Consider the following 21,951-nt stretch of genomic DNA (forward strand, 5'->3'; position numbering starts at 1 on the left):
ACCTTGTCCTGATTAAAGATCAGAAAGGGTTCGCGGCAAGAGAGTGTTGCCAGTTCCGAAACTTGTCTGATGGATGTAATCGCCACTAAGAATGTTACCTTCCAGGAGAGAAGAGCAAGAGAAGATTCCTTAAGAGGTTCAAAAGGGGACCTCTGAATACCGTCCAAAACGAGATTGAGGTCCCATGGGTCCAGCGACCGTTTATACAGGGAAACTAGATGGGAAAAACCCTTGAGGAAAATCTTGACTTGTGGATTGCAAGCTAGGCGGTATTGATAGAATATTGAGAGAGATGAAACCTGCCCCTTAAGGGATCTGAGGGCCAACCCCTTTTGCAACCTGACTGCAAAAAAAATATCAAGAATTCTGGGGATCGCCAGAGGCATAGGTTGGACATTAGATTCCCTGCACTGGGAAAGGAAAGTTTTCCACGTACGGTGGTAAATACGGGATGAAGGCCGGCTTTCGGGCACTGTACATGGTGGAGATGACCGCATGAGAGAATCTTGCTCTTGTTAAAGTCCAGGTCTCAATGGCCAGGCCGTCAGCTTCAGGGCTCTGGAGTTCTGAAGGGAAATGGGCCCTTGGGTCAGCAGGTCTGGGATGCTTACGAGGCGCCATGAGCAATTGTACTAATTCAGCATACCAGGCACACCTGGGCTAGTCCGGTGCTATTAGTATCACCGGGACTCCTTCTGCCTTGATCTTCCTGATTACTCGTGGCAGCAGGGGCAAAAAATATTTTATGTAGACGGAAACGACTTCAGGAGACTAGAGCATCCGCGCCAATGGACTGTGGATCACGTGGCCTGGCTAAGAACGCGGTTACCTTTGCGTTCAACCTTGAGGCCATTAGATCCACGTCTGGTGTACTCCAGTGAGTGCAAATGTGTGGGAACACTTCTGGGTGGAGAAACCACTCTCCGGCGGCCAGGCCTTGGCGACTTAGAAGGTCCGCCACCCAGTTCTCTACTCCCGGTATGTGCAACGCTGAAAAACACGGACCCCCGTCGATTAGGCCCAGGTGAAGATCCCGAGGACCTCGAGATAAGCTGTCTTGCTGCTGGTACCTCCCTGCCGATTGACATAGGCCACAGCTGTTGCATTGTCCAATTGGACCCGAATCAAACGACCTGCTAGCAGAAGGGGGGAATGACCTGAGCGCGAGATCGCGCTGATTTTCAGGATGATTTCTGGGAAGGGAAGACTCCTGGGGTGTCTTCTTTTTTTTTTTTTTTAACGTCCCGAAGCAGTGTGGAGCCAGTACGCTGCTCCCCAGACTAAGAGGCTGGCGTCCGTGGTCAGGAGTAGCCAGTCCACTTGGGGGAGAAAAGCTCCTTCTCGATATGGAAGAGGACTGAAGCCACCAGCAAGGCGCATACCTGACTGAAGGTGTCAGGTGAAAAGTTCGTCCAAGGAAAAGGGGCTCTTGATGGATGGAGCGAGAGGAGTACGTAGAGGGTAGTGTACCGCTTTGCTGTAGAGCGGTCGCCTTGTCTTGAGGGGAAAATATCAAGCCCCAAAGAGTGTCCAGGGACATGCCCAGGGAGGTGACGGATTTTGACGGGACTGGGGATGATTTGAATTGAGTCAGAAGCTGCCCTCAGCGGGATAGGGTGCCCACAGAGATCTGCACGCTGGTTGAGCCCTTGATGAGGAGGCCATCCAAGCAAGGCAGAACAGCCACTCTCCTGGCGTGAAGGGCACTCATGGCGGCCGCCATGACCTTAGTTAAGACCCTTGGTGCTGAGGCAGAGCTGAGGGTAGGGCCACAAATGAAAAAAAAAAAAAGAAGTGCTGAACCGCGAAGCGGAGGAACTTCTGGTGAGCTGGAGCGATGGGTATGTGCAGGTATGCGTCCCTGATAGCTAGTGAGGCAAGGAATTCTCCTTCGACCATAAAAGGTAATCATGGACCCTAGGAATTCTGAATCTCCTTACGTGCACATGTTTGCTCAGGTGTTAGAGGTCCAGGATGGGACGAACTGACCCGTCCTTTTTTGGGGACCACGAAAGGTTAGAATAGGAGGCCTTGAACCTCTCGCCGTCCGGAACAGGTATCATCACCCCCGCCGTTTGGAGGGAGTGGATCACTGAGGAGAAGGCCTTGTGGTGTTTTGGAGCCTTTAGTGGGGGGGGTTTGAGAGAAAAGACTGACCAGGGGATCAGGTCCAGAATTCAATGTGGTAACCGGAAGACACAAGGTATCCCATCCATTTGTGGTCTGAGGCGGCGGCCCAGATGAAGGACGACGAGACTCCTTGGTCTTTGTCTAGACTGCCAGGACTCTGTGGACTCGGGGAGGGCTGAAAAGGTCGGGCCCTGCGTGTCTAGTAAAAAACATCCTGGGCTAGAGTTGGGGAAGGGAGGTACTCTCTCGATCGTCTGGAGGGAGCCTGTCCAGACGATCGGCAAACCATCGGTCTGGAAACGAGTACTGTGAGAGGTTTCTTGGAGACAGAGTCCGCTCTCCACTATCGGAATCAGAGGGCCTTACGGATGGCTATGGTATTTGAGGTGGCAATAACTGCGCAGGTAGCAGCTCCAAGGGAGGCCTGCATGAGGTACTCTGCCGTCGTAGTAATGTGAACTGTTACATCTGTGAGGGTCTGAGGGAAACTGGTAGTCCTGGTGCCTGTGCGACCCACACAGAAGGGGAGAGGGACCCGCGGCCTCGAGGCGGAGCGATCGAGCTGCTCCACTTGTCTGTCTGTCGGGTCCTTGAAGGAGGATCCATCAAGTAAAAGACAGGAGTGGTCCTTCAGACAGGCGGAAGCCGGGTGAGGGTCCACCGAGGTCGGATCAGCCCAGCCCTTAGAGACAGCTAAGCCAAAGGGGTACCGGGACTCCATGAGTTTACGGATACCGAAGCGGCGTCAAAAAACTTTTTTTTTTTGTTTGAGGTTTTTTCACCCTTTTAAAGGAGACCGCAGGGTCAGTAGTAGCGGATGGGAGATCTTCCACATGCAGAGGTTTGGTTGATTGCTGCAATAAGGGAGTCCATCGCAGCTTGATCGTTCGGGGAGGTTGAAACCAAGGAATCATCCCGATAAAAACATCATCCCCTTCCTCCGGCTCCTCAGAGACCGCGGAACATGTGGGAGAACCCCATCTGTGTACCCCAGAGGGAGAACCATGGGGGTCATGCCCTTTTTCTGATCTGCAAACGGTGAAGCAGAGGGCTGATTCTTATCAGAAGGACCCTCTATAGGAGGTGTCATCAGGCTGCGTTCTGTCCAGGGGCCCCGAGGGGTGTGAGAACGATGTTGCATAGCCAGCACCAGGTTCTGGGAACTGTGCCCATTATGGGGGACTGGGAGCCGTAGGCTCTGGGCTGGCAGCGGTTGCTGCGGTGGTGGAGGGGGGGGAAGCTACAGGGGCACCGGACTCACAGAAGGAAGAGGTGCTATCATCCCCTAGTAGCTCAGCGTCTTATAGTTGTTGCTGTAGTTGTGCAGGGCATAAAACATGTGACTGCAGCCCCTGGATGATGAGCCACAAACTGATTGTAATGAGGGAGCAATGCTCTGCAGAGCTAATATGCAAGTGAGGCTATAACTCACCCAGAACCCTGATGACCCCTCCCCCCCTCCTCCTGCGTCCCAGTTCTGGGAAGGAGAAAGACAGCTCTGAGAGACGCCCACTGGCTCTGATCACAACAAGAGGGAGCAATGCTCTGCAGATCCTGTGTGAGGAGGGTTACGCGCGCTTTCTTATCGAGTGTCGGAGGGGACGGGGCTTAGCTCTGACAAGAAGGCATGAGAAAATATAATAAACAAAAAAAAAATGGTGGGCAGGGACTCCCCTTCCCCCCTCCAGCCCTGCACAACAATGGTGGACAGAAAAAACTCTAAGTGTAACGCAGCTGCGGGTGCACTGAGTCCTGGGGGCTCTCCCCCTCCCCCCGCCACAGGTGGAATGCTATGCAGGAGTCTGCTATCACAGCTCATGTGACCTTTGCTCCAATTCAGTGTGGAGAGTCTGACACCTGCTGGACGAACTTGTATCAACTCAGCGCCTGCCAGAGGGACTGAGGAAGTTTTCATCTGCTCTGGAAAAAAAATCGGAAGGATCTCACCTCAACTCCTGTGGGGATGGCAGTCTGATGCCTGCTGCCTGGTCACACTGGTGTGGAGCGTTTATCAACTCAGAGCCTGCAAGGGGGCTGAGGAAGTTTTCCATCTGCTCTGGAAAAATCGGAATGATCTCACCTCAGCTCCTGTGGAGATGGGAGTCTGGTCACACTTGGTGCAGAACATAAACTTAGCCACATTGAGGCCTATTTTAGACCCATGGTAAGGTTTTAATATTAGAGAGTGTAGGTACTATCCCAACTGGGTACACCTTGACGTTTGGTGGGATAGCTTTATGCTTTTTTTTATCAAAAACAGTGTTTACTAAGTACCCTATGTTTATATGCACTATGCTTTTATTTAGTTACAGCAGGGTATGTTATCACAATTTTTTCCTTGGTTCCTTTTGGTGCAGAACATGTATCATCTCAGAGCCTGCAAGAGGGGCTGAGGAAGTTTTCATCTGCTCTGGGCTCTGGAAAATCAGTGCCATGAGACCTGTCGTCCAGTGACTAACAGCCCAGGATCCAGCGTCGCAGGAAGGGGTACGGGGAGGCGACACTCCGCGTTCCCGCCTGTTGATGGTTTGGGGAAAATCGGTCCCCGAAGGAAACCATCACCCTCTAAAAACAAAAAATTCTTGCTGCAGTAGTCTGCAGAGATGTGCCTCCTATAGACACTAAGCTAAAACTGAAGTAGCCTGGCTGGGCCAGGGGGTGTATACTGCAGGGGAGGAGCTAACATCTTTGCATCTACTTAGTGTCCTCCTATGGATAAGCAGCATAACACCCATGGTCCCATGGTCCATGGTCCTGTGTCCCCCAATGAGGCGTCAGAGAAAATAACTTAATTTTACCTCCAAAATTTCTTCATATTTCTTGACTGTTCTTTTTAAATCATCCTCCTTCTCGGCAATCTTTCTATGGAGCTGGGTTGTTTCTATGTGATGTGACTGTATTATTTCTGCCTCCACCTCTTGCGCTTTGCCTGTATGTGATATAAATTTCATTAGACACGCTCGCTAGTACGGACTGCTAACAAGTTACTATGGATGAATGAGTATGACTCGTAATATAAATTCCATCCTTCACCGTGAGATTATAATACACACATTTCTGTGGTCTAGTTATTACCTCAAATATGGCTATACCCCTTCTCTCCAGCAGGCTGTAACAGCCCACATAATATGTAGGTGCACCCAATGTTAAAATGGACAAGGAATTTCCAATCTGTATGTTTCCATCCAAACAGGACAAAGATTATATATAGGTTATAGTACAACTGTTACTATACACCTTGTATAGAGACCAGCATAATGCAGTGGCAGAGAACTTGATTCCAGGCATGTGTCACTTACTGAGCTGCTTACTGTAGTTTTGATAAAATCTGTTTTATCAGTAGATCATTATTAATGAACAAGTAAACCTGCTGCCACGTTGTCTTCCATACTCATGAGCACTGTATAACCTCATCCCACTACTGATTGGCAGCTTTCAGTTTATAAGGAACAGTATATTACAAAAGTGAGTACACCCCTCCCATATTTGTAAATATTTTATTAGATCATGTTTTCATGGCACAACACTGAAGATATGAAACTGATACAATGCACAGTAGTCAGTATACAGCTTGTATAACTGAGTTATTTAGAGGATACACTAAATTTACACTTCCAGCCATAAATGTTTAAACCACCGACAACAAGAGTGAGTACATCCCTAAGTAAAAAATGGCCAAATTGTGCCAATAGTGTCAATATCTTGTGTGGCCACCATTATTTTCAAACACGGTCTTATATCTCTTGAGCATGGAGTTCACTAGAGCTTGACAGGAGCCACTGGATCCTCTTCCATCCTCCATGACAACATCACAGAGCAGGTGAATGTTAGAGACCTTGTGCTTGTCTACATAACGTTTGAGGATGCCCCCCAGAAGGTCAATAGTGTTTATGTCTGAAGGCATGCTTGGTCAGTCTAGAAGCTTTACCTATAGTTTCTCTAGCAAGACAGTGGTCGCCTTGGAGTTAGGTTTGGGGTCACTATGTTGGAATATTGCCCTGCAGCCCAGTTTCCAAAGGAAGGTGGGGGAATCATGCTCTGCTTCAGTTAAGTGGTTGCCGTCGCACACGCTTGACATCAGCTGAGCCAAATAAGTATTTTGGTCGCATCAGACCACAGGATATGGTTCCACTATTCAATGTCTTCAGGCTATGTGCGCACTGGGAAATGGAATTTTCTTGAGAAAATTCCGCATGCTCTCAAAGATTACAGCACCCGCGGTAAAAAAAACGCGGCAAACCGCACCCAAAAACCGCATGCGGTTTGCCGCGGTTTCTCCGCGGTATTGTTATTGCCGCGTGCGGGTTGGGATGTGCTTTATTGCATTCAATGCAATAAAGCACATTGAGAAAAAAAAAAAAAAGTCATTTAATTCTGAGATAGTAGATAGACAGAAGAATAGATAGAGGGATAGATAGATAGATAGATAGATAGATAGATAGATAGATAGAGGACAGATCGCTGCATTTCCCACGGTCGGCAGTGAGTTCATATTACCGGCCGTGGGAAATGACCGGTAATTACCTCTGCTGTCTGCTGCATTCATTCAGCGCTGTGTCTGTGACAGTCGCGGCTGGATGTAAGCAGCGCAGGACGTCGGAGCGGTGTGGATTACGCCGGAGCTTTGGTGCGGGAGGGGTTAATAAAAGGGTGAACGAGGCTTGTTTGTTTTATTTAAAATAAAGGATTTTTCGGTGTCTGTGTTTTATTCACTTTACTTACGGGTTGATCATGTCAGCTGTCACATAGACGCTGCCATGATCAAGCCTGGAGTTAATGGCGGTGGTCCCCCACCATCATTAACCCCTTGTATTACCCTGCTGCCACTGCTACACGGCGGCAGGAAGAGCCGGGGACACGCCGGTACTGCCGCATAATGCATGCGACAGTGCCGGGGCAGCTGCGGCTGATATTCTCGGCTGCGGGAGGGGGAGTGAGGCGGGGGACATTAACCCTGCCCCTCTCCCTCCCCAGCCTGAGAATACCGGGCCGCCGCTGTGTGCTTACCTCGGCTGGACGGTAAATATGCAGCGGAGCCGACGTTCTTTGTTTTCTATATTTCCGTTTTCTTTCTATGTGTGTTCTGTGTCTGTGTTTGTGATCTATGTCTGTGATGTCTGTGTCTGTGATGTGTGTGTGTGTTTACTCTCTGCACGGCTTCCTCTTCCTGTAATGACATCACTTCCCTGCAAAACCGCAGACAAGCGATGTACATTACCGGAGGTAAACCGCGAAATACCGCAGGGAATAACGCAGGAAAACGCAGTGAACCGCACAGAATTTGCTGCCTGCGTTATTCCCTGCGGGATTTCACGATTAATATTGGAGTCAATGGAGTGAAATCCCGCAGCGACGTGCGGAAACGAATTGACATGCAATTGTTTTTGCTGCGGGAATCCCGCAGCAAAACATGCAGCTGTCAAATTCCGCCTAGTGCGCACAGGATTTTTTTTGCCCATAGGTTTTGCTGGTGATTCACTGCAGAGATGTTATGAACATTTTTTGCAGCGAAACATGCAGCAAAACCGCAAAAAATCCGCGGCAAAATCCGGTAAGTGCGCACATAGCCTTAATCTGCTTTTCTTCAACAAACTGTCTGCAGGATTTCTTGTGCATCATCCTTAGAAGTGGGCTCCTTCTGGGACAACAGCCATGCAGACCAATTTGATGCAGTGTGCACAGTCTGGTCTGAACACCGACAGATGGACCTGCCACCCCTTTTACCTCTGCAGCAAAGCTCTCCACTCATTCGTCTAAGACAACCTCTGGATATGACACAGAGCACGTGCGCTCAACTTCTTTGGTCGACTATGGCGACACCTGTTCTGAGTGGACCCTGTCTTGTTAAATGTCTGCATGGTCTGGGCCATTGTGCTGCAGCTCAGTTTCAGGGCATTGGCAATCTTCTTATAGCCTAGACCATCCTTACGTAGAGCAACAATTCTTTTTTTCACACCCTCAGAGAATTCTTTACCATGTTGAAAATCCAGTGTCCAGTAAAAGTGTGCGCGAAAACACCAAATGTACCGTATTTTTCACTTTATAAGACGCACGTTTGTTACTCCAAATTTTGGGGGAAAGTAGGGGGTGCGCATTATAATCCGAATATACGGATTATATACTGCAGGGCTCAGGGGATGTGGGGGCAGCTCTGGAGCGGTGCTGGAGGCTGAGGCAGGCTGGTGGAGGCTGGTGAAGGCTGCAGGAGGCAGCAGGAGATCTCCTGCTCCCACTCATATATTATGCACTACCACTGTCCAACACTGTGGTGCTGAAACCGCACCGCGGTGATGGGCTGGGGGAGCGGCGCATATTATATGTGCCTGCGCCCCTCTTTGATGGCACATGCCCCCCCCCCCACACTCCCTGTGTTAGATATGGCCCCCATGCTGCTGCCCATAGTAAAATAAAAAACTCTTTACTTACCTCCTCCAGCGTGTCTCCCCGCTGCCACTGTGATCAGGCACGCAGAGATAATGCAACTCTTCTGTGCCAATCACATGACCGGCACCAAGAAGCAGGAAGTGCAGGAGCTCAACAGCACGGAGGGAGACACGAGGGAGGACAGCGCTGGTGAAGGTAATTAAAGAGTTTTTTATTTTACTATGGGCAGCAGCATGGGGGCCATATCAAACACAGGGGGACGTGTGCCATCCATAGGGGGCCATGGGCAGCACAGGGGGATGTGTGCGATCCACAGGGGGCCATGAGTGGAACAGGGCGATGTGTGCCAGCAACAGGGGACGTGTGCCAGCAACAGGGGACGTGTGCCAGCAACAGGGGACGTGTGCCAGCAACAGGGGACGTGTGCCAGCAACAGGGGACGTGTGGCATCACTGGGGGACATGTGTCAGCACAAGGGGGCTATATTCAACGTAAGGGGGCCATATCCAAATTAAGGGGGCAAATTTTAGGATGGGGAGGCTATGAGGGACATATACCCTATATGATTTGTTAGACGGACACTGGCATTTTAAGATGGACCCCATTTAACATTGAAAAAAAAATTATTTTCCTTCACCAAATTTGGGGGTGCATCTTATAATCAGGTGCGTCTTATAAAGCAAAAAATACAGTAACTCACTTGCTCCTCATTCTCACTTGAGACCTTGTAAACACAAATGAGTCACATGACACAGAGCAAGGAAAATGGCTAATTGGGCATCATTTGTCCACTTTCACTTAGGGGTGTACTCATTTTTGTTGCAAGCAGTTTTGACATTAATGGCTGTGTGTGGAGTTATTTAGAGGCCACCTCAAATTTATACTGTTATGGAAGCTGTACACTGACAACTTTACATTGTATAACAGTGTCATATCTACAGTGTTGTCCTATGAAAAGATATAATAAAATATGTACAAAAAGTGAGGTATGTACTCACTTTTGTGATATACTCTACATGGGCAAAAAGGTGTCCAATCAGTGATATGCGTGGGGTTATAAACAGCTCAACATTTAGAGAGATCTGCAGCAGATAAAACAGTGATTGTATAAAAATGACATCAAGCAGCCCAGTGAAACCACTAGAATCAGGGTCTTTGTCCCTACATTATGCTGCAATCAAAAGTGAGCGGGCTGGTAAGTTTAAGATATTTCTCTGGCTGCCTTCCCATATGTTGGAAAAACTTGAATTGGCAGTGAGAAAACTGCATCAATAACATGTCAGGATTTGGTGCTCTGTTCATCATTTTTTGTTGTCACTTTTTTTTTTTCTTTTTTTTTAAATTTGTCTAGTGGTATGCAATTTTTTAGCACTAAATTCATTAAGAAGAATATAGTGCAGGGAAAAATGTGCTGTTTTTTTATATGTTTAACTATTTTTGCATGTTTTTAGCACAACAGGTCACATTTCACAAAATGATGCAAATGCTACCCCAAAAAAAAGTAATGTGGTGTGTATATGGAATCACTCCAGAGGGGGACTCGAATACACTTACAACAAATTTAGAGACCTTTGGTATGAAAACTCTCAAATTAGGAATTAAGGAAAAAAACATGAAAAACCATAAACCCCATCCACAGTAGCAAACATGAAAAAATAGAAAATAAAAAAACAGGTGAACACAAAATAAGACTTCAAAAAAGGCACCAAAGGAAGGTTTATTTTTTTTTGCAAAAACTTGACAAAAAAGAGAATTTTGTTTACTTACCGTAAATTCTTTTTCTTATAGCTCCGTCTTGGGAGACCCAGACCTTGGGTGTTTAGCTTCTGCCTCCGGAGGACACACAAAGTACTACACCTAAAAGTGTAGCTCCTCCCTCTGAGCTTATACACCCCCTGGTGAGCCAGTCACAGCCAGTTTAGTGCAAAAGCTGAAGGAGAATAGCCACCCACAAGTAGAACAGAGCAAGAGCCGGAACAACCGGAGACTCTGTCCACGACAACAGACGGTGAAAACACGCGGAACAAGGAAATTGCCAACAGGCAACAGGGAGGGTGCTGGGTCTCCCAAGACGGAACTATAAGAAAAAGAATTTTCGGTAAGTAAACAAAATTCTCTTTTTTTTTATCGTTCCTTTGGGAGACCCAGACCTTGGGACGTTCCAAAGCAGTCCCTGGGTGGGAAATAAACAGAAAAAACTAAGAAGTAGGCAGAACCTAACTTCACAAATGGGCGACCGCCGCCTGAAGGATGCGTCTGCCCAAGCTCGCATCTGCCGAAGCATGAGCATGCACTTGGTAGTGCTTCGAGAAGGTATGCAGGCTAGCCCAAGTGGCAGCCTGACAGACTTGTTGAGCCGTAGCCTGGTGCCTAAAAGCCCAAGAGGCACCGACAGCTCTGGTCGAGTGTGCTTTGATCCCCAGCGGGGGAGGCGCCTGCGTACTCTGATAGGCGTCCGAAATGGTCGACCTAATCCAACGGGCTAAGGTCGGCTTAGAAGCTGGGAGGCCCTTGCGCCGACCTGTGGTTAGCACAAAAAGAGAGGTGCACCACCTAAGCGCAGCGGTGCGAGACACATAGATCCGGAGAGCACGCACCAGATCTAGAGTATGTAGAGCTTTTTCAAAGCGATGAACAGGGGCCGGACAGAAGGAAGGTAAGGTAATGTCCTGGTTAAGGTGGAAGGGAGAGACCACCTTAGGAAGAAAGTCCGGAGTCGGACGGAGAACCACCTTGTCTTGATGAAAGACTAAAAAGGGTGACTCCGAGGAGAGCGCAGCCAAATCAGAGACTCTCCTGAGAGAAAAGTTATGGCAACCAGAAAGGCCACTTTCTGTGAAAGACGATACAAAGGTAAGGCGGAACAGAAGACGGTAAGGCGGAATGATGTGAGACGCGCCCTGCATGAAGGTGCGGACCTGAGCCAGCCGAGCGAGACGCCGCTGGAACAGAACTGACAGAGCCGAAACTTGTCCCTTGAGAGAGTTGAGGGACAGTCCTAGCTGCAGACCGGACTGTAGAAAAGACAGAAGAGTCGGCAAGGAGAATGGCCAAGGAGGATGGCCGGTAGAGCGACACCAGGACAGGAAAATTTTCCAAGTCCTGTGATAGATCTTAGCGGAGGAAGACTTGCGGGCCCGAGTCATAGTGGAGATGACTTCAGGGGGAATACCAGAAGCCGTCAAAATCCAGGACTCAAGAGCCACGCCGTCAATTTGAGGGCCGCAGAATTCGGGCGGAAAAACGGACCTTGCGAGAGTAGGTCTGGACGGTCCGGGAGATGCCACGGCATCTCTACGGACAGTTGGAGCAGGTCCGGATACCAAGCTCGCCTGGGCCAGTCCGGTGCAATGAGGATGACTCGACGACCCTCCATTCTCATCTTGCGCAGGACTCTGGGCAAGAGAGCTAGAGGGGGAAACACGTAGGACAGATGAAACTGGGACCAGTCCTGAACCAGAGCGTCCGCGGCGAAGGCCTGAGGATCGTGGGAGCGAGCCACGTAAACAGGAGCTTTGTTGTTGTGACGGGATGCCATTAGGTCCTCGTCCGGAGTGCCCCATTTGCGGCAGATTGACTGAAATACTGCCGGGTGCAGGGACCACTCGCCACCGTCCACGCTTTGACGGCTGAGATAATCTGCCTCCCAGTTGTCTCCACGCCTGGGATGTGGACTGCGGATATGGTGGACCTGGAGTCCTCCGCCCATTGAAGAATGCGTTGTACCTCCATCATTGCCAGGCGGCTGCGTGTCCCGCCTTGATGGTTGATGTAGGTAACCGCTGTCGCGTTGTCTGACTGGACTCGAATGTGCCTGCCCGCCAACAGGTGGCGAAATGCTAGGAGAGCTAGAAGCACGGCTCTGGTTTCCAGCACATTGATTGAAAGGGCTGACTCGGACGGAGTCCAAGTGCCCTATGCTCTGTGGTGCAGACATACCGCTCCCAAGCCGGATAGACTGGCATCCGTGGTGAGAATCACCCAGGACGGAGCCAGGAAGGAGCGCCCTTGGGACAGGGAGAGGGGCCGAAGCCACCACTGAAGAGAGCTCTTGGTCCGTGGCGACAGAGCCACTAACTTGTGTAAGGAGGAAGGCCGCTTGTCCCAACAGCGGAGAATGTCAAGCTGCAGGGGGCGCAGATGGAACTGGGCAAAGGGAACAGCCTCAATGGACGCCACCATTTGACCCAGCACCTGCATCAGACGCCTGAGGGTATAACGGCGGGGCCTCAGGAGAGAGCGCACCGCCAACTCGAGTGACAGCTGTTTGTTTAAGGGCAACTTCACAAGTGCCGGCAAAGTCTCGAACTGCATCCCTAGGTACGTGAGACTCTGGGTCGGAGTCAGAGTGGATTTGGGAAGATTGACAAGCCACCTGAATTGGGCTAGAGTGGCGAGAGTGAGCGAGACACTCCGCTGACAGTCTGCGCTGGATGGAGCCTTGACTAGAAGGTCGTCCAGGTAAGGGAGCACTGCCAACCCCTGGAGGTGCAGAACCGCAATCACTGCTGCCATGAACTTGGTGAATACCCGAGGGGCCGTGAGATCCAGGATGGGGCGGAAGGTACCGTCCTTTTTGGGAACTAGGAAGAGGTACAATTACTCCGTTGGCCTGCAAGGCTGCCACGGCCTGTGAGAAGGCGGCGGCCTTGGAGCAGGGGGGAGTTGAGAGACAAAATCTGTTTGGCGGGCTGGAAGAGAATTCTATCCTGTAGCCGTGAGAGAGGATATCTCTCACCCACTGATCGGAAACCAAGCGTCGCCAAAATGGGAGAGCCTGCCACCGACTAAGGACGTTGCTGGAGCGGGCAGAGAGTCACGAGGAGGCTGCCTTAGTAGCAGGACCTCCTGCGGTCTTCTGTGGACGCGCTTTTGAGCGCCAGTTGGATTTCTGGTCCTTAGCTGAGTTAGCGGACGAGGCGGAGGGCTTAGAGGACGACCAGTTGGAGGAACGAAAGGAGCGAAACCTCGACTGAATCCTACCCTGGGCAGGTTTCCTGGTCTTGGTTTGTGGCATGGAAGTACTCTTCCCGCCAGTAGCTTCTTTAATAATTTCATCCAGCTGTTCACCGAACAGCCGGGAACCAGCAAAAGGAAGCCCAGCAAGGTACTTCTTTGAAGAAGCATCTGCCTTCCACTCTCGAAGCCACAAGATCCTGCGGATAACGAGGGAATTAGCCGAAGCCACCGCAGTACGGTGAGAAGCCTCCAGCATGGCAGACGTGGCATAAGAAGAAAAAGCTGAAGCTTGAGAAGTTAAGGCAACCATCTCGGGCATAGATTCTCTGGTGAGGGAATGCATCTCCTCTAGAGAAGCAGAGATGGCTTTGAGGGCCCACACTGCTGCAAAAGTTGGGGAAAACGCGGCCCCCGCCGCTTCATACACGGATTTGGCCAGAAGGTCAATCTGACGGTCAGTGGCATCCCTAAAGGAAGTGCCATCAGCGACCGACACAACGGTCCGGGCTGAGAGCCTAGACACCGGAGGGTCTACCTTTGGGGAAGTGAGCCCACTACTTGACCACCTCAGGTGGAAAGGGAAAACGGTCATCAGAACCACGCTTTGGGAAGCGTTTGTCAGGACAGGCCCTGGGTTTGGTCACAGCGGTCTGAAAACTGGAGTGGTTAAAGAACACACTCTTTACTCTCTTAGGCGAGGTAAACTGGTGGTTTTCTGCCAGAGAGGGTTGCTCCTCTGATATTGGCGGATTGAGATCCAGTACAGAATTAATGGAAGCAATCAAGTCACTAAGTTCTGAGTCACCCTCAGAAAGATCAATGGGGCACATGGAGTTAGCCTCCGAACCCCCTGTAAAGGCATCCTCCTCATCCTGCGAGTCAGCTCTTGAATCAGAGCCGCGGGATGAAGAGGGTGAGGAAACCCTGCGGCGCCTCTTAGGAGGACGGGGTCTGTGCCCTGATGATGAATCCTCTGTGAGCTTCAGTGGACGGAGGTCAGAGGATAGGGATCCTACAGGACCCTTAGCAAGAGCATTAGAGGCACCCTGTGAAGGGGGCTGATGCATATTCATCAAAGTCCTGGACAGAAGTCCCATGGACTCAGCAAATGACTGGGAGATAGACCTAGAGAACGACTCTACCCAGGCCGGGGGTTCAGCCACAGGTGCAGGAGCAGCCTGAGAGACCACTGGGGGTGAGACTCCAGGCTGTGGCACCGCCAAGTTAGAGCAGACATCACAATGTGGATAGGTGCTCGGTTCAGGCAGCAGGAGCTTACATGCAGCGCATGCAGTATAAAGCTTTGGAGCCTTGCTCCTCGTGTGAGACATGCTGCTGGAGTGGGGAAAACAGCTTCTACCAAAGAGAATGAACCCCAGGGAGTGTATTCCGAGGTCCACAACCAGAGACCGGCTGTGGCTTACCAGACCGCTGGAAGCGGTGTTGTGTGCCCTCCAGATCCCGAAGCCCGGACTCCCAATGCACAGCACCTCTGCAGGGATGCAGAGTGCAGGATGGCCCAGCACAGAGTGAACCCTGTCCAAGAAAATGGCCGCCGGAGCGAAGAGAGGGGGCGGGACGGGGGCGTCCCTGTAGGAAAGCGGGATCTGGAGGGCCATAGAGACCTGCAGGGGAGGAGTCACGCACAAGCAGTGGGGAGTGTCCCTCCTCTGTGCAGGACGGCCGCCGGGAGGAGCCGTGCCTGTCCCTCTGCATGAGTGACATGCGAGGGCAGGTAACAGAAACTAGGCCTCCGGCGAAGCCGGGGCCTAAATTTGAGCAGCAAGGCTGACGCGCAGGCACCATCGGCGCGGTTCTTGGGCGAAAGCCAGAGGACCCGCCGGAAATGCCAAAACAAATACGGCAAACACACTCTCCCCATACAATAAAGGACATAGACCCCCAACATATGAACGTCTCAGGTACTTAGCTGCTGAGACGCAGGGCCAGGTCCCTGGGGATGAGTGCTCCGGTCCAGCAGGGTCCTGAAGGGGCTGTGGACGGAGACCGGTCTCCTGCCAGGCATGGAGACCGCGCTGGCTCCCACTTCAATCCAGAGCCCAGGAGGGATGGTGAAGGAGCACGGCATGTAAGGCTCCAATCTTGGAAATGAACCTTACAACACCACCGACACAGTGGGGTGAGAAGGGATATGCCGGGAGTCCAGACGTGGACCCGCACTTCTTCAAACTTTAGCCAAAAGAAAAATCATATGAGAACGCATGTGTGGATGTATGCCTCCTGAACACAAAGCGATAAACTGGCTGTGACTGGCTCACCAGGGGGTGTATAAGCTCAGAGGGAGGAGCTACACTTTTAGGTGTAGTACTTTGTGTGTCCTCCGGAGGCAGAAGCTAAACACCCAAGGTCTGGGTCTCCCAAAGGAACGATAAAGAAAAAACAAGTGCAAATGTAATAATGAATCAAGTACTTGGTGTTTAGGCAAAGTACTTATTTTTTCTGTGAAGCAGCTCTGAACAGTAGTGTTTTAATATGCGACTGCAACAGCACCAACCAATAGTAAAAGTATGATCTTGGCCCTGTCAAATCACTGACAAATGCAGACATAGTAAGTTTAGATAAGAAGTTGTACTGACATTATCGATCATGACCATGTATATATCCAATCTGACATCTGTCACATGCAAAAACAATTTCCAAACCATTAACTATAATATAGATATTAAAAATCATGTTTCTAATCATATTTACTCTTACCAATTGTTTCTTGAACAGCAATTTCAAGTTCACGCTCTTTTTGTGCCATTTGGGTGTTAAACTCCCTCATGAGCTGTTTTAAGGCAGAATTGTGCTTTAATTCTTGATCCTCTTGTTCATGCCTATGTGAAATGACAAACTTTTAAAGTCAAAACACATGAGGAAGCAATATATAAGCCATACATATGTAACATATTTTGGAAAAATACTATGACAATTCGCACACTTACTGCACTCTCTGCTCAGCTTCTTCTGTCAGTTCCTTTTTTAGCAAATCTAGTTCTTGATTATGTTCCTTGCGTAAAGTCCTCAAGTCTTTCTGCAATTTAGTCACTTCCTTGCGGAACTTTTGTATTTCCCCTTCTGCTTCCTGAATCTTTGCCTTCAAAATGTTTTCCTGAGATTGAATCTCATTAAATAGTACTTTCTGATCTTCATATGACTTTGACTTTTCTTCTAATTTTTCATTACAAGCTTTCAACTCTGACTCCTTTGCTGTTAACTGTTCCTGTAGAGAAAGTGAAACTTCTTGATGTTTGGAAGACAGTTGTTGCAGTTTCATCTTCTCCGCTTCTCTTTCGGATACCAGGGTCAACTCTTTTTCATTTATGATCCCTTCAGTCTCACCAAGCTTCTTCTCAATTGTCTCGTTTCTGTCCTCCAGCTCTTTGAGTCTTTTTTCCTTTAGCAGCACCTCATCTCTTAAAGTAGATATTTCACTGTCCATGTGAAGGTGCTGTTCTTGCAGACTTGCACATTTTTTCTCAAGTTGTTCTTTTTCCTGGCTTAAACCTACTTGTAATTCTTGCTCTTCACTCTGGATCTGATCCTTTAGACTTTTGAGTTGAGTTTCTAGATTTTGCATAGATTTTTCCTTTTCTTCAAGCTGAGACATTAGCTGCTTCTTAACCAAGCCAATTTTTTGCTCTGCTTTTTTCTTGAGCTCTGCAATTCTTTTGGTGCTTTCACTTGTCAATTGCTTTTCTAAAATTTTTATTTCCTTATCTTTGTTTTCAGTTAGCTCTAGTTTTTGCTGGTCCCACTGAAGTTGTTTTGTAGCACTGTCTTCCTTCAAGCTTGAGACTTCATTTTCTAGTCTGACAATTTGCTGCTGTGCTTCCAGAGAGTGACTGTCCTTTTCAGAGGCAACATTTTTGATGCGTGACAGCTGTTCTACAAGTTGTTTTTTTTCAATATTCTGTAGCTGTATTTGTCTGTCTACCTCTTCCATCAAACATTGTTTTTCTTTTGCCAATTTGGCGATCTCCGCTTCCAATTCCTGAATTTTTGAATTCTGATGTTCCACATTAGTGGTTAACTTTAGTGCTAAACTTTCCTTGTTGGCTTGATCCTGTTCTGTGTTGCTACGAAAATGTTCAAACTCTTCTCTGACCGTCTTAACTTCTCCATCTTTCTCAAGCAGTTGTTTACTAGATATTTCAATCTTTTCTTGTAATTCTTGAATTGCTTGGTGATTTTGGGTAAACCCGACTTCTGCTTTCTTCTTCCACTCGTCTAACTTATCTCTCAGTTTTTCTGCTTCTTTTACAGTGGCCGTTTTTTCGTTATTCAGATCTTCAATACTTGAAGTTAGATCTTGGATCTGTTTGAGTAACTCCTGTTGACCATCATTGTGCTGGGAAGTTATAAAAGCTATGGATTGCTCTTTTTCTTCTAAGGTCACGCTGTTCTCAAGCTTTATCTTAAGTTCATTTAATTCCGTGTCTCTCTCTTTTAGAGTAGCAGTCAAAGATGTTACAGTGTTGATATTTTCAGAGAGCTCTTTTTTTAATTGCGTAATGCAAGATTCTTTTTCATCAGCCACTTTCTGCTGGTTACCTCCCTCTGTCTGCAAGGCTTGCTTTTCGATGGAAAGACACTCCAGTTCTTCCTTCATTGCCAAAATCGTATTTTCTCTTTCATGCAATAGTTGGCGGCTTTGTGATAAGGATGTGTTTATGGTCTTATATTCATTATTTAATTGATTTACTTGAGTATCTAAGTCTCGGATTTTGTTCACATGTTTTGAAATGGGTTCTTTCAATTGAAATGCTGCTCTCTCACAAACGCCAATTCTGACCGTTAATCTATTCATGTGCTCATTGTATTTATTACTTAGTCCCAAAGTTAATGACTCGAACAGCGACATGGTCTCTTTGCAGCAATTTTCTAATTTTTTTTCGTTTTCAAGTTGTAGTTTCTTGCACCAAGTTTCTTTTTCTAAAAGCTTCTCTGACAATTCTCTTACAAGTGTAGCAGACTCATTACTGTGAGAAGTTTCTAGTGCTTGATATTTTTCTTCTGCTTCGCTTAGTTTTACAATTAAGTCTTTAATTTCGCTTTTATTTGTGTCTGCTGATGTTTTTAGGTCATTAACTTCTGACTCTACCAACTTTTTATTATTCTCCAGTGACACATACTCATTTTGCACCTTTTCAAGCTCAGATTTTAAGCTGTTCTCACTCTGGTTCAAAGACTCAACCTGATTAGTTAACCGATTCAATTGCTCCTGTAATTCGTGAAACCCAATATCCAAGCTACTTTTTTCTTCCCTTAGAGTCATGATCAGTTGGTCTAGTTCCTCCTTCTCTCTGCTGATATTACTGAGCAGTTGCTTAGTCTCAATTAGCTCTTGGTCTTTCTCTTGAAGTTCAGCATCATGTTTTTCCCTCAGTTCATCAACATGCTGGCTAATTTTTTTCTCCCAATCTTGTACAGTCTCCTGTAATTCTCTTTGGTGGGACTCTTTGACACTGACAATTTGCTCTTTATGGTTCTGTTCCAGCTGAGATAATGCATCATTAATTCCAGTTGAACTTGCATGGGCCATCTCCAACATTTTCTCGTTAAATTGCTTTTCTTTATCATCTAACTCAAGCTGCTTTTTCTCCAATTCTTTTTTCAGTTTACTATCCATGTCAGAACATTTCTTCTTAGATGCTTCTTGAATTTCTTTCATTCTTTGCTTCATTCGTTCAATTTTGTCACCTTGGCTTTTAGTTTTCGCTTTGTGTTCTTCTTGTAAAGATTCTATTTTATTTTCTTTGGAAGACAAATTTTGGTTAAGCTGGTTAATAAGTTGGTTGTGAGCCTCTTTTAGCTTTTCAGTTTCATTTTCCTTATCAGCAGCAACTCTCTTCAGCTCTTCTACTTGACATTGATATTCACTTATCTTTGTCTCAGATTGAGATGTCAGATCATTAACATGTGTGGCCTGCTGTTCAATTTTTAGGGAAAGGTTTTGTACTTGCTCTTTATGAGAATCCAGCTCTGTAGTCAAAAGCTTCAGTTTGGAGTCTTGCTCTTCAATTAATTGTTTAAGATGGTTCCTCTCCTCGGTCATAACACTCAATTTCTCTTGTATATTTTTTAGCTCCATTGTATATGTCTCTGTATCATCCTGTGCCTTCTGATATGAACAACGCAGCTCATCGAGCTGGACAGAAGCAGATTTTAACTCCCCATCAGCCTTTTCAATCGCTTCCTTTAGTTGCTGCTTTTCAAGCTGTAGCTGTTCAGTCTCCTTCTGCTTTTCATCAAGCAAAAGTGTCAAGTGATTAATTTCATCCTTCAGGCCTTTTTCTAACCCTTGCGTCATTATATCGTTATCTTTTTCAACTGCACCAATACGGTCTTGGTGCTGCTTCTGGATCTCAGCAAGCTGACTTTCAAAGTCTCGTTTTATTTTGTCCATTTCGCTCTGACAGTCTGAAACTTTCTGTTCAGTTTCCTGACGCAGCTTTAGAGCTTCAGACAATTCAGATGAGAGGGCTTCCAGTTCTGTTTGTTTTACATCTAATTTCTCCAAGGTTTTTTCATTCATTTCTTCAATGTGAGCCTGAAAAGCACGCTCTTTTTCCTTTAATTGTACATCAAATTCCTGTTGGCATTTCTCTTTAAGAGCAGCAATCTCTTCTTCACGTTCATGATTCAAACTTTCAAGCTTTTCTATCAACTTCTTTTCATTATCTTCATTACATCGCTTAAATTCTTCCTTATGTTTCTCAATAATTGCAGTTATTTCTGCATTGTGCTTGTTTGTTTCACTTTCTAGCCGTGTGGATAATTCTCCTGATTTGATGTCACTATCCTGTGACGTTTTTTCAAGGAAACTTTCCAACTCAAGAATTCTCTGTCAAAAGAAAAAAAAAAAGCCAAAATAAAAAATATAATAACTAAAAAAGGAAAGAAGGGAATTTTGTTTACTTACAGTAAATTCCTTTTCTTCTAGCTCCTATTGGGAGACCCAGACAATTGGGTGTATAGCTTCTGCCTCCGGAGGCCACACAAAGTATTACACTTTAAAAAGTGTAACCCCTCCCCTCTGCCTATACACCCTCCCGTAGATCACGGGCTCCTCAGTTTTGGTGCAAAAGCAGGAAGGAGAAAACTTATAACTTGGTCTAGGGTAAATGCAATCCGAAGGATGTTCGGAGAACTGCAACCATGAACCAAAAGAACAATTCAACATGAACAACATGTGTACACAAAAAAACAACCAGCCCGAAGGGTACAGGGGCGGGTGCTGGGTCTCCCAATAGGAGCTAGAAGAAAAGGAATTTACGGTAAGTAAACAAAATTCCCTTCTTCTTTGTCGCTCCATTGGGAGACCCAGACAATTGGGACGTCCAAGAGCAGTCCCTGGGTGGGTAAAAGAATACCTCAATAACAAAGAGCCGGAAAAAACGGCCCCCTCTTACAGGTGGGCAACCGCCGCCTGAAGGACTCGCCTACCTAGACTGGCGTCTGCCGAAGCATAGGTATGCACTTGATAGTGTTTCGTGAAAGTGTGCAGACTAGACCACGTAGCTGCCTGACACACCTGCTGAGACGTAGCCCAGTGCCGCAATGCCCAGGACGCATCCACGGCTCTGGTAGAATGGGCTTTCAGCCCTGAAGGAAGCGGAAGCCCAGAAGAACGGTAGGCTTCGAGAATCGGTTCCTTGATCCACCGAGCCAAAGTTGACTTGGAAGCCTGCGAGCCCTTACGCTGGCCAGCGACAAGGACAAAGAGCGCATCTGAACGACGCAGGGCGCCGTGCGAGACACGCAGAGCCGGAGTGCTCTCACAAGATCCAAAGAGTGCAGATCCTTTTCACACTGGTGAATTGGATTAGGGCAAAATGAAGGCAAGGAGATATCCTGATTGAGATGAAAAGGGGATACCACCTTAGGGAGAAATTCCAGGACCGGACGCAGAACCACCTTATCCTGGTGAAACACCAGGAAGGGGGCTTTGCATGACAGCACTGCTAGCTCAGACACTCTCCGAAGTGATGTGACTGCCACTAGGAAGGCCACCTTCTGCGAAAGACGTGATAGAGAGACATCCCGCAGCGTCTCGAAAGGTGGTTTCTGAAGAGCCGTTAGCACCCTGTTAAGATCCCAGGGTTCCAGCGGACGCTTGTAAGGTGGGACTATGTGGCAAACTCCCTGCAGGAACGTGCGGACCTGCGGAAGCCTGGCTAGGCGCTTTTGAAAAAACACGGAGAGCGCCGATACTTGGCCCTTGAGAGAGCCAAGTGACAAACCCTTGTCCATTCCGGATTGAAGGAATGAAAGAAAAGTGGGTAAGGCAAACGGCCATGGAGTAAAACCGTTATTAGCGCACCAGGATAGGAAGATTTGCCAAGACCTATAATAGATCTTGGCGGACGTAGGCTTCCTGGCCTGTCTCATGGTGGCAATGACATCCTGAGATAACCCTGAAGACGCTAGGAGCCAGGACTCAATGGCCACACAGTCAGGTTGAGGGCCACA

At 47.8% G+C, this 21,951-nt stretch overlaps 1 protein-coding gene across 5 annotated transcripts in view; it reads right to left on the minus strand.

The window, feature by feature from the left end:
* Positions 1 to 21,951, minus strand: part of GOLGA4 (golgin A4) — a 246,749-nt gene that overhangs the window by 65,351 nt on the left and 159,447 nt on the right. For all 5 annotated transcript variants that reach the window (XM_075315051.1, XM_075315054.1, XM_075315052.1 and 2 more), the window contains 3 exons: positions 16,422 to 20,323; positions 16,192 to 16,313; positions 4,929 to 5,059 (listed from right to left, as the gene is read on the minus strand). In XM_075315051.1, coding sequence (XP_075171166.1) covers positions 4,929 to 5,059; positions 16,192 to 16,313; positions 16,422 to 20,323 — 4,155 coding nt within the window. The remainder of the gene's footprint in view (positions 1 to 4,928; positions 5,060 to 16,191; positions 16,314 to 16,421; positions 20,324 to 21,951) is intronic.

The sequence above is a fragment of the Anomaloglossus baeobatrachus genome, chromosome 6, assembly GCF_048569485.1.
Source record: "Anomaloglossus baeobatrachus isolate aAnoBae1 chromosome 6, aAnoBae1.hap1, whole genome shotgun sequence".
In the NCBI taxonomy this organism is placed as follows: Eukaryota; Metazoa; Chordata; class Amphibia; order Anura; family Aromobatidae; genus Anomaloglossus; species Anomaloglossus baeobatrachus.